Source organism: Spermophilus citellus (genome assembly GCF_964194105.1).
Source record: "Spermophilus citellus genome assembly, chromosome: 10".
NCBI classification, from domain to species: domain Eukaryota; kingdom Metazoa; phylum Chordata; class Mammalia; order Rodentia; family Sciuridae; genus Spermophilus; species Spermophilus citellus.
Window position 1 is genome coordinate 63,763,785 of NC_138197.1, and position 13,791 is coordinate 63,777,575.

Below are 13,791 nucleotides of genomic sequence, written 5' to 3' on the forward strand. Positions count from 1 at the left end.
CATTAAAATTCATTACATTAAAGAAAAAGGATATCAAACACCAAATGAAAAGTATCTCTTCAGACTCATTTGAGTACCTTTTTGATCAACAATTTACCAAATGAGCCTTTCCATTTAAAGCCTCATGTAAATGGTAATGAATGACATTATTTTATAGCAGGTGATTTTATTAAAGCAATGTTAGCAATTTATACAAGCAGAACAAAGCAGCAACCAGTGATTTTCTTGTAACCACCTCTGAAATTACACTTCTGTTGAATATAATATTATATGTAGTGCAGTGACAGCCTGCAATTGTGACTTAATGTGGGTACTTTTTATAGAATAAATCAAAAGCCAAGGACTTTACAAGTGGTCATTTGTTTCTGGCAGAGATTTAAGGACTGTGTGGGTGAATGAAGCTACTTTCTATGACAAGGAAAACCAATGTAAAGAGGAGAAAGCAGACTCAGTACAAAAGCATCTCTTTTACAGTCTATGCATGTTCAAATCTGTATGTTTGAAATTTCTAAAATACATTCCTTTAGTGGATCTTATACAATTTCATGTTTGGTGGTAAGCCAAGGCCAATCTGTTAGGACTAATGATGGATGGATTCACTGTCGTGGGGCTGGAGGTCAAAGGCCAGAAAGTGTCCTTCATGAATACCAATCACAGCTGCTACAGCAGCTGCATAGCAGCAGAAGCACCCTTGGGAACCATAGGAATACTGGTCAAGAAGCAAAGTCTCTCCCAGTTTCACTGAAAACCCCCATCCCCACCCTTCTCTGTAGATCCTGCCTGATGTCAGAATGTGGAGCTACCTGTTGGCACCTGGTCCATCTGCAATTTTTTCACATCCAGTGCCCTTTTGGCATTTTACCTCAGGGAAAGTTGCTTTAACATTATTCTGCCACACTGGTCCAAAGAAAGTAAGGTGGCCCTCTACTTAAAGCACAACCACAATATGACAAAAATAATAAGAGATGTTGAGATCCTTTGCAATTAAATTGAAGTATTCAAAATAAGAAGTATTTAGTTATGTATGAAGTTAGGTGCTTAGTGAAAAAGATATCCATTGTCTCTAAGAGAGAAAAAGATAGTGGCCTGATGTAATTCTGAAAAAAAAAACCACGATTAAGTTTGAGACTTTCTGCTTGAAGACAATATAAGTCATAGAAGATATTAAGTGGCACAAGTATTTTCAAGTTCTGGAGTTCAAACAATATGAAGGCATATAGTGGCCAAAGTATGTGGGGGAGGCCATTGGAGACCTGGGAACACATAAAGTCAACCATTGAACTACAGCAGGGTGGTGGCCATAGAGATTCAAAAGTTGCTTTGACAAGAGAATTGAGACAACCTATTGAACCACAGACACATAGTGGGAGCAAAGTAAGAGAGATAAGATGGATCTAGTTCTGGAACAACTCTGTAAATATTAATAACATTAAATATAGCAAGTTAATTAAATGTAGCAAGTCAATGGGGAGAACTTTTTAAATCATAGCCTCTGGTAAAGAGTGAAAAATAATCTAGTTACTTGACCAAAATTTAATGTAGAAGGAAATGCTCAAGAATATGTCTCTTTTTGTGCAATGAAAAACAAAGGGTTCAGTCAAACATCAGCCACAATTTCCAGCACGCTAATGCTTGGCAGAGGCTGCATCTTCTACAAGGAAATTTGAGACTTTTGCTCACTACGAGCACTTTTTATTCATTATGGATGATGAACTGGCAAAGTACCATTCAAAACCTGAGTGCCCCATATTGTGGTATTAGCTCAGGGAAAATGGTGATGACTTGGGAGTCCAGGGGAACCCCATACCCTCTAGCTGCTGTCTTCTGTCCCTGTTCCCAAAGAACTTAACTACTTAACTTCAACATCTGACAGAAGCAAGTTCCACGCAGAGAACATAGGTTTCTTTTTATTTTTTTTTCAGAACTAGTCTCTTTAAGAAATGGATAAGCAATTGTAGGTACTCTGGGAGCAACCAGAGGGCTCTGTTGAAAGCCCAGCCCAAGGCAATCAGCCCTCTGGAAATTATTCCATTTAACATTTTTATCTTGTTCATGGCTTTTGTCCCATCAATATTTGCGAAGCTGGTGTTTGCTTGACAACCACTTTCAGAAGTATGACTCCTCCAATTCAGATTTTGCGCTCTGTTCCCTGAAGAAGTCAGGGCAGGTATCAATCACCCTTCTTTTACAACTGAATTCTCAGCCTGGGCCTCGTTTACTTGTGAGCTTCACTTCACCCAGGAGTCTTTCTACTCTAATCTCAGCCCAGCCGAGGATATCTAACTTTCACACCTCCCTAATTATCAATTTCCAATCCTGTCTGCAATTTACCAGTCACTTCTACAAGATGCAGTCTAAGCTGAAATCCAAGCTTTTGGGGATGGAAATAAGGTCATTACTAAATGCAACCACAGCAACATATATATCTTGCTGCTAGACTACCAAGATGATTATCAGTAGTTGTCCCTCTAATATTCAGAAACAGAATGCCTTGTAAAATGTATAGCCACAGACAAATCAAATAACTAATTAGTTATTTAACTGTAGACTTAAACAAATGCATTTAATACTGTACAGTGTTAATTTATAGTGCAGAAAATTCAATAACAGAATAAAGTACACTTTAAAGAAAAAACTTTCTAGGTTATAGGAAACAGAATAAATTAAGATTTTAAAATGCAAAAAATAATTTTATAATTATAAAATTCATCACATACCTCCTTCCATCTATTGGCTTTCCATGAAGGGCATCTGATAGATCTACAAACTTTGTGAGTTTGAGGTTTCTGCAGATGGCTACAATATTTTTCTTCTAATTTCCCTTGAAATTTGTCAATGCAAAGCACATCACGGTACTTTATCCCTTTACCACACGAAACTGAACACTAGAAAAGAAACATGAATGCCCTTGATTTATTTTTCTTAAGTTTATCTTCAAGAAATATAAAACAAAATGATCAAAACAGCATTGCTTTGACATTCGTATTAAGATATGCTCCAGTACTTCAAATTAGAATTTGAAATTCGACAATCTGCCCTCAACCATCAATTGATGCTGATATCAAAAGGTATTCATTCATTCTACAAAAAAAGTATTGCTTGTCTACAATATACCAGGAATTCTTTGACACATGATGTTTTAGATATTTTAAAAGACTTCAAATAACTCCTTTTATCATGCATAATAAAACTTGCTTTCAGTTTGTAGAGTCACTTCCACCTATTATATTTTTAAAATTTCTCATATGCTTTTCCACACTGGAAAGTATGTTTTCCTTGTTAAAAACCAAAACAAACCAACAAAAAAACAATCCAATGACCTCTCAGAGCAGGAAACTGAAAAAATGGATATTTTATTTTTTAAAGTATAGTTTCATTTAAGTATAGTTTTTTTTGCACCAATCCAGAAGACAAATCTCTCTACCTTCAATGTGATTAGTGAAAAAAGAAAAACTTGTGAAATATAAGTAAAACTCTATTTTTCAGCCACTTGTCTTTTTATGAGCCAAGATATTGAAATGTGCTGGAAAGAGCTTGGGCCCTGGCATTGAATATGGATTTTGTCACTCACAGATGAATGACTTTCAGGAACATTTCATCATCTGTCCAAGCAGCAGTTTCTTCACTTACAAAATGGGAATAATGACACCAATCTTATAAACTTTTTATGAAGATTAACATGAGATAAAGAATATGAAATATCTAATCCAGTTCTCTTACACCAGGCAGATTCTCAGTAAACATTAGCTTCCTCTTCTACCATTTTCGTTCGTGAAGTCTCAGAGAAGATATTGACAATTTCAGCATGACACAGGTAGCAGGGAAAGCAGGGAAGACATGGATCCCAGACAATTCTTATTCCTCTCAGACAGCTGTTGATGGTGTTTAATTTAGAAACATACTAAGCTCTGAGAACATTAGTTAGTATATTATGCATTTAATGGGTGTCATGAGTTCACAAACTATTATACTATTTAATGTGGGCCATTAGATGTTTAAAATTTTTTAAACTTCAAAAAATGAAATTTACCTTGTTACATTATTGGCAATACTGTATCTCATTTGTATGGGTAATGAACTTGGTGCCTTCATTAAGCCTTGCTGTGATCATGTCCTAGATGTTTACTTCCCCCTTCACTAATACTTAGAGTCTTCCTATGCCACTTAGAACACACTTAGTTCTTTGAAAACCTCTAATAAATTTCATATTCATATACAGATAGCATTCTTTCCTTCTACTGATGATCTAGACCTCCCTATATGCTCTACTCTTCCTGGACACTTATCTTGGGCACAACTTTGATTCTTTCTTCATTGCTTATTTTTCTAAGAATGTAAATATTGCACATTAAAAATATTATCAGGGCTGGGGATGTGGCTCAAGCGGTAGCGCGCTCGCCTGGCATGTGTGCAGCCTGGGTTCAATCCTCAGCACCACATACAAGCAAAGATGTTGTGTCCGCCGAAAACTAAAAAATAAAATTAAAAATTCTCTCTCTCTCTCTCTCTCTCTCTCTCTCTCTCTCTCTAAAAAATATTATCAATTATCTAGCATATACTGTCATGGAGTGTACTAATTACTTTGCATACATACATGTTCAAACATGGAAATTTTTCTCCTCAGATGTATGTAATTTTTCTAACATTTGAATTGTGATCTTTTGAAACAAAATAGCATTTATTATTCTCCCTGTTAACCCTTTATTTAAAAAAGTAATAATTATTGAAATGTGCAATATTCAATAACATTCATGTTCAAGTGCTTATAATCTAAAAGATACGTGCCATTTTTGAAATGAATTATGCCAGAGTAGGTCTTAAATAATGTAAACCCAGTGAAGTTCAGAAAAACCAAAAATGCTACAAAACAATAAGTATCACTAAAATGGTAGAAGAAAGAATATGGTGAAATTAAGAAATTAATGAAAAGTAGCCAATTCTTTCTAGGGTTTTTGGTAATTACTTAAGATAGTGACATTCACATTTAGTCTTGAAGGAGAAGCAATTTCCTGATGGACAAGGATGAATGTTCTACATATATGCTTTCTATACTTTATCTATATTTTGCTCATGTGTGTCTATTTTGTAAAATTTCCCAGGGTTCTTTTTAACCATGCCCAGTATCCAAGAATCACACAGTAAATATGAAGCAAATTGTTAATATTTCTGGAAAGAATGAACAATTTTCAAAATACATAGGATGAGAAGAAAGATTAAACTTGAGATTCTAATTTAGAATTCAGCAATATATTTCCTCTATGAACAATATATATGAATGTAATGTAAATTCAGAAGTGCAGAGTACTATTAAGATTACTTTTCAGACAACTGAATGGTCTCCTACTCTTAACTCTAGTTCATCTTCTATTTTTTTCTCTTATTCCTTATTTTAATCTATTAGAGTAATCTATACTATTGTCAGTCTAATTTAGATTATGACTAAACATAATTTAAACATAAACCAATTTTATCAACTTGTTTAGTACATTTATATTTTCAAATTTAAGCATACTCTTATTATTATAACATAAAAACTATTATTATTAAATAACTTTAAAGGTACATTTTTTTTGCCCAAGAATTGACAATGGCTCCTTATTGTTTTTAATCCATTCTCTTCCTTGCTTTTGTGGATTTTGGTTGGCATAATTTCCTGGCTGAATTCTGCTACTTTTCATCATGCAAACTTCTGTACTGAGGTATAATGTAATTGCTTTCTCTTCAATCTTCAACAGAGTTTAACTCATTATCTTCTTTACCCAGACTAATCACTTCCCCTAGTGCTTTCTCAGTGTTACTTCTCCTTAAAGGCTTATCCACCTTTCACTTTGTTGAGTCTTCTGAGTCTCACCTGTTTTTTAGCACATCATCATTTTCTATATTTGTCACGTGCTTTATCTACCCAGCCTCCTGGAGGTCAGTTTGTTTTAGATTATTCACATCACCTACAAAGTAGCAGGTATCATAAATATCAAGTGGATTAATTGATGTTGGATTTTGGTGTAAGCAATTTATTTGTTTTTATTGCACACTAAACTAATTTATTTAAAAATTTTAAATTCCATAAAATATATTTATTAGTTAATAAATTCAAAGTCCTCTAAGTAAGTTAGAAAAAATGTAAAATCAGATAATTATACAATAAACTATGTTTTGAACACATGTTTGAAGTAGAGCTCTTTTTCTTCAAGATCTGAAGAGGACTAAGTACAGATCTCTTTTCTTGATCTGAAGAGGAATGAGGCCATTATTTTATCATGTCTGGAATTCCATGTGGAATTTCTCTGAAGTAAAAGGGAACATGTTATGCAAAGAATTGTGTTTTAGTTGCAATGAGGCAGCTATAGAGTAAACAAAGAATGAAATGTTACCTCTTTCCTCTCCCAAACCACAGTACATTCTGTGTTGTCAAGATTCCACAAAACAGCCATTGGTAGGGATACCAAAACATAGCAATTCTTTCCTCTCCTATCACAGCAATCTTTTCTTTTTTCTGTACTTTATATTTCTATGCCTTCCTTTTCCCCTGAGATTTTCATTAATGCTGCATAATTCATTTCTAGCAGTCTGACAAAAGTGGTATTTTTTTTTCTCAAAGGTAACCTCTATGTCCCTTGATAAGAGGTTAAGACATAGCCTTAAGGAGAATGTCTATGGAACAGTAGATATAGGACCCAACCCACTTTGGAAGTGATGATACTGAATAAACACATAAATATCCTGAATTGACTACTCATATATTAGATAAAGACATATTTCTATTTAAGACAGCATTTGAAACAAATGTACCACTTGCAAGCACTAAAACTGTGGTAGAATCTCCAGAGACATATGGGATAGCTGGTACTTTCCATTCCAAGAAAATTAATTAGTCCCCCTTAACTTTGGAATAAGAATATCCTTGTTTTTAGAGAAAAGTTGTACATAATTATAGGAGAAGACTACTTCTGATATTTGAGGTGAGGATCATTTTGTTTGTTTATACATAAACATACCACAGAAGAATTAATGCATTGACTTAATTTGGGGAGTCTTGATTAATTTAATTCTGGAAACTTAAATTGCTGAACAAAATTAAATAGGGAAGTTTGTTTATTTCTAGGAAATGGATGTCTTGGGATTTTTGGCTTTTAGAAACTGTTATGTTAATTTATACTGCATTCTTTCTGACAACAGTGAGGAACAGTATTTGTACTGGGGAATTAGTAGATACTATAGCTAGTTATGAAATAATCCTGAAATATAAGTGTTACATTCTACCTCAGTCATGCATGCACTCTTTGCAAAGTATGCAAGCTGAGTAACTACAGGTAAATTTTTTACCCATATAACACTCCATTTTCCATTAATAATATTGGTAAAATAATACTTTCTATATGGGTGAAGGTAAAATGAAGGGATTTTTTTGAAAAGACAGAAATAAAACTAAGAATACAGTTTAGATATTTTAACGGTATAGAAAAATGTTAAAAAGTTAAAATCAACAAAGAACCAAAAGAATATTGCATAACACCACATTGATTTCATGAGAAAAAATGCTTAAAAATGTTTCTTTTTCTATGTTGTGAATAAAACAGGGAAAATAACACAGAGAGAAGAGCAAATGGAAATCTATGCATGAATGTCATTTTCTAGAGTGTACTCTGCTTATTCCCAGCTCAGCACCTTTGCGTATGCCCCCCAACTCAGACCAGATTAGGCATGAGTCTTACGAACTTTTTTTTAACACCTTGAGTTTCTCCTTTGTGACCCTCAATACACCTCTGTTATTCATCTGTTTTCTCTTCCAGACAGATTACAGAATTTACTAGGAACTGACATATTATAAGGAAACATGAAAAATAGAAGAACCCAGAATCACTTGTTCCAAATGAAATTTGTCATAAATCATTCTTCATTCCTTCTAAATGGAGAAAATAATTCTAATGTACCATTAACCATAGGAACTTGCATAGAGGAACATCCTCCAAACTGGTATATATTCCACTGGTAGCACATGAACTGATTTTAGATGGTATACTTCAAATTTAATGGTTACTTACATAATTATGATCAACCTCAATTTTATTTATAAAGATTAGTTAATATGTAATTTGAAGAAAAAAAAAGAATCTGTAATTTGGTCTATAGGACAGCAAAAACAATCAAAATTAAGAGAAAGAATTATTTATTCATCGCATCTATTTTAATTGTTTAGAAAAGTAGAAATATCTATTTCATATGCCACTGAATAGTGTCACTTATAAATAAAATTATATATTTTTCCTTCCATGTCAACCACACAGATTTAAGCTAAAATTCTCTAAGAATATTGTTAAAACTAATATTCAACACTTAATATTAGGAAAGGGCTCTGATACCAACTCAGTTCTATGCTAAGATTTTTTGATGACTACCAAAATAACAAGTTATTGAGAAGAATTTTAAAGATAAGCCTACTTTCCTTCATATGTAATTCCTTCATATATATTCTTGCTTAATAATTTAACATTTTCCAAACTAACTCTGTAACACAGGCTAAATTATTGCCAGTTTTCTAAATGGACTTTTGTGAGTAAATTTGTCAAAAATCCATTTTAAAATAACCAGATCATAATTCCAGATCAATTATTGAAAACAAAAAATACCTTAACAACTAACCTTCTGCTCCCTTAACATTTCTCCTCACTGCTGAGAAGTAAATTATTAACAATTAAGTATAATATTTCATAATTTTATAATTGTAAACATTTTGTTTAATAATCCATTTTTCTTCTGAAAACCATACTGGGGGTTGTGGATATGGCTCAGTGGGAGAGTCCTTGCCTTGCATGCTTGAGGCCTGGGGTCTATTTTGGGGCTAACTAAAAATTATGACATTTAGTTTTTTAGCAACCATAAATAAATAATGTAGACATAAATTTAATAGTCGTAAGTTTTTGTTTTCTAATGTTGTAATTAAGCAAATAAACATAACAAGAAAATACAAAACTGAACAAAAATAATAAGGTACTATTATTCAATTTCACTTCGCCTACCAAAAGTTTTGGAATTTAATGGTTCTTTGCTTTTAAAACATACTCCTTAGAAATCAACAGATCATCAGATGAAGAACAAATTTTTACTTTATTACTAAATATCATATTACCTCTATGTTTTCCTGATAGCAAGTTCTCTAAGTCATTTGTTAAAGATGTAAACTCATAACCAGGTGACTGGTGTTATGTCTACCCCACTGCTCACCATAAGCCAAGTATTAATGACTTCTCCAGACAACAAAGAAATCCCACAAAGGGAGTAGGATTTGTAAAGTATTCATAAACTCTTCTTGTTTAAAGAGCTTGTTTTAGAAATGTACTTCTTATATATTAGAAATCAAAATCTGTCTCAATACAAATAAAAAATTATTGCCATCAAGACAAATGAAACAGCATAAGAAGAAGCATCAATGTACAGTAAATAGAGTGATTTTGACTTAACCACCAGTATGCTAAAATAACTTAAAGAAAATCAGGTGTTGTAGTATCTCTCATGAAATAATTTGAGAGGATTAGCTGTGCTTTCCTCAGTCTTTAAGTGACATTAAAAAGCATCAATGAAATTTTCAGTATTGTAGTATGAATCCTTTATCTCATTTATCTCATAACTAAACAGTTTTATGCTCCTTTAGCAAAGTTAAATCAAAAGTTTGAAAGGGAAAAAAATCTGGGCCATACTATTTTGCTAGAGAATTTTTTAAAGTGAGATTTTAGTGATTGTTTTAAAAGTTTTTAGAACATTATCATGGAATAAAAGGTTAGCATATGAAATTACCTATTAAATACAGAATGACAGAATTTCCAGTAAAAATTGACCAGAAATTAGTTGTTTTGAAGAATAAAACATTATTGCATATATGTGTACATGTGACTTGTTTTTGTTTTTTAAGAAGACTATTACAACACTCTAAATAAAATAGGTTGATTCTAAACCATTGCATGGTTAAACAGCATGGTTGTTGAGATCTTCAGAAAGCCAGATATTTCTGTAGTATCTATGAGAAAAGTCCATTACAGTGAAATCTTAGATATGAGTTCCATACAACTACTTTATTATTATGTTCTCTATAATTGAGAGAACCTATTTCTAAACTGAACATCTCAGTTTATTAGAGAAATAAAACATTAAATTAGTTAGAGTACAGTAGTGTATCCTTCTATTTAAAACAGCTATAGAAAGGACAAAATATGCATATGAAGAGTGTCAGCTCTGTAAAATAATCCCACTACTGTTCTCTTAATTCACTGCACATGCGGGCCAAGGAGTGAGATACTAAATCCACCAACAGGGTCCCTATTCATACTGTTTCCTGAAAGATTATGCTTATAATTTAAAGTTTCATGGAGTTTGAAAACTTCCTTTTAAACCTGTTACAAACATTCTTTGATAACACAGCATTAACAAACCAGGACAGCTTTTAGTTTCTAAAGTATTTACCACTGAAACATTTTATTCTATTGCAGTACATCTAATTATATTTAAAATTTGTAATTTTGGCCATTAAAAAAAATTTAAGATTGATTTGCAAAGTGTTTGACTCACAATTGAAAGCATAATAAACAAAAAATGATGAATAACCAACATATCCAGCAAAGTTACTTTATATTAGTTAATATCATAAAACTTATAACTTTAATTTCAATTTTGTGTTATAAGATTTTAATTTTGAATGCATGGATGTGTATATTTATGTACATTCACAGACTTAGAGTTCTAAGCTGATCAATGCAATATGTGTGATTTCACATGTAATCCATCTGGCTAACTCAATTATAAGTAACAGTTAAAGATAATTTGCTGCAACTGTTAATCTTGTCTAAATTATAACTCTGGAAAGTTTTGTGATTATTTTCACTTGCAATGTAAACATGAGGAAAAGTTTCAGTAATTCAGTGTCTTATGTAAAAACACATCTGCGTAAATGACACACATATCATATAATATTGTTTGCCCACAATTTAAATATTAGAAAATTAGAATGAAAAATTACCCCAGTAACTAATAATTAAAAGATTCAACTATTAGATTAGTTTCAATAATAAGATTTGATGAAGAATAATTGAAAAATCTGCAAAGATTAATTATTAAACTCAGGTTTATTTTACTGGAAGAGTAAATGTAATTCTAATTCAAAATGTAAGCATTATTTGTTTTGAAAAATACTTAGGAAAAACTATCATTAGTTTGAAGCTTATAATTTATTCTTTTAACTCTGCTAATGGCAAAGTTTCTGTGTGCCATAAAGAGGTAATGAACATTTCAGCCTCCTCTATAAAATTCATTTGCAAGTGGAAATCATCTAAAAATTTCCTGTTAGAAGTTTTCATTGACTTATTCAGTAACATGAATCTTTACAATTATATCCCAACCAATAGAAAAATGGTATGGCAATATGAAATTGATGTAAATCTTGTCTAATTTTAATAATTATTTTGGTGGCATTATTGTGAATTTACTTATTATTGCTGTTTCTACATGAATCACGATGACCTGGGACATTGCTGTTACAAGAATGTAGGCACATTCCATGATAAAAAAAAAAACCCACTTCCATCTTACTGCAGAGAACCTAAATCCAGAAATATGAGCATCTGCCTTTCTGGGTGCAGCAGAGCAGAGAACTCTTCAGTGTGGTTAAACCATACAAAGGTAAAGGGACCAGAAAAATAACCAAATCATACTTGCCTGAAAATTATGACTTTTAAAGCATTACTTACTATGGAAACATTAACCAAATTCTTAAAATCAAGTGCTAACAATATAGCAGGATTTACCATTCAAGTTTCTTCTTGTTTTATTTACAGGCTGTGGGAGTTAACAGAAATAAAGCCAAGAAGTTTGCTTTTAAGTAGGGTTATAAAGGTCCAAAAAGGAATATGCAGAGAGCTGTGTGATGAGAAATAAATGAGCTCTTTGAGTGCTTGAAAAGGGAAAAGTCAGAGTTGAGTTGAAAGGAGCAGCCCTCACTGCACAAATTAATATCTACTTACCATATGCAATAGAGGTCATGAGGGAAAGATGTGTTTGGAATTAATTTCATATTTTGGTGAATTTAAGCTAATTTAAAGTTATTGCTTTAATCACATAGAAATGAATTATATATGTTAAAATTGAAGGTGAGTTTCATGATTTGCACTCCTGGGTGGTAGTAGATGGAATAATGAAAAGGGCACAGAATTAGGAGTCAGACACCCACATTTGAATCTCAGCTGTCAGTAGTGGGGAAAACTTGGGATAGATGCTTAATTTCTGGTCCTCCAATTTCACAACATAAAGTGACAATAATACCTATGCTTCAGTGAGGTTGTGATATTAAATGATCTATAAGTGAACCCCTAAAACAGTGCCTGAAACAATGAAATAAATGCATATTAAGCCTCTATTCCCTTTTCTTTTTCCTCCTTTCTCAAATTCAGAGGGAATATAAAATTGTAAAAATACAGTGTCTGATGTAGATTTGCCAATTAAACACATAAATGCAACATGGGCGTTGTTCAAAGCTCCTAACATTTGCAACTCACTCAGTTATGAAATAAGGAGACAGTGAACCCATTCGAATTCCAGGGAAACTCAATCTTGTTCCTCCTAAGACAAATTATTTTAAAGGTAGGGATAAGGTAGAATAAACCCCAAACCAAGAGGGCAAATTTTAAACACTTGGTTTTAAGCAAAACAGATTTAATTAAAAATGATAGAATGATCTTTTGTATTTATTTCCTCTCCCTCTTTTTTTCAACCCACAATGTTCAAGAGCATAAAACTATACTTCAGTAGCTTAGGAAGATGCAAAGAGGATAAACAGAAAGGAGACCAACATGAAGCAATACAGTTAGACCTGCAGAACCCCTGCCATGCTCAGCACCCAGAAGCAAAAAGTCAGAGAGAGGGCTTTTTCGCAAACAAATTAAACTGCATGGGGTTCTAGAAATGGGGCACTGGAAGAAGAATAAGAGGCTTCTATATATTGAACTCTCAGGTCTTTAGTACCTCTGCCCACATTCTACTCTAAGCAAGGAATTAGGGGGGTTCTTCTCTGGAGAATCTGGGTGTCCAAGAGAAAAGATCTCAAAGCACTGGCTTTCAGAGAAGATCACTAGTTACTCAACTATCCCAATGCAGTTTCCAAACACTGATCCCTTACTCTAATGAGTTGCAGAGAATCATCAAAATTTGAAGAAAATTTTCAGTGGAAATGACAGAAAACCACTTTTTCTTAAAGAAAGGGTCTAATGGATAAAGATATGTAAGGGGAAAAATATGCCCTCAAAAAAGATAACTATAATTATTACATGTAATATAAGATGTCATCAAAACTGAAGGCAAGAGAAGAATATCACAGAGTGAGAGGACAGTGTGACAGAGGTACAGAAGGTTAAAATCATCCACCCTACATCAATGGAAGAAGATGGGAGGTGTAGGCGAAGGAGTCTAGGGAAGAGAAAATACCTGAACACTTAGGGAAAACAATTCACAGAGATTTTACACATCTGGACAAACACTTGAAAGGAAACAATGGTGATTGAAACATAAAAAATTGAAGGAATTTATGAATTAGGAAATGATTAACTTGAGAAAAAGTAGAGAAGTTGTACAAGACAGTAGGATTTCAAAGTATACTACTTGGCTTCATACTGACCGAGTGGCACCGACTATTGACTTGATCAAAATTTATTTGAAAGATAGACTGTAGAGCTCATGATTTTGCATAAGAAAGCTAAATTCTCATGCTCTATGAGGGGACATCAACAGGTAATTTTTTGATGCATCAAGAAA

At 32.8% G+C, this 13,791-nt stretch overlaps 1 protein-coding gene across 1 annotated transcript in view; it reads right to left on the reverse strand.

Moving 5' to 3' along the window:
* Positions 1–13,791, reverse strand: part of ADAMTS20 (ADAM metallopeptidase with thrombospondin type 1 motif 20) — a 143,361-nt gene that overhangs the window by 35,362 nt on the left and 94,208 nt on the right. The window contains exon 29 of the mRNA XM_081309281.1: positions 2,718–2,885. Within this exon, the coding sequence (XP_081165407.1) occupies positions 2,718–2,885 (168 nt within the window). The remainder of the gene's footprint in view (positions 1–2,717; positions 2,886–13,791) is intronic.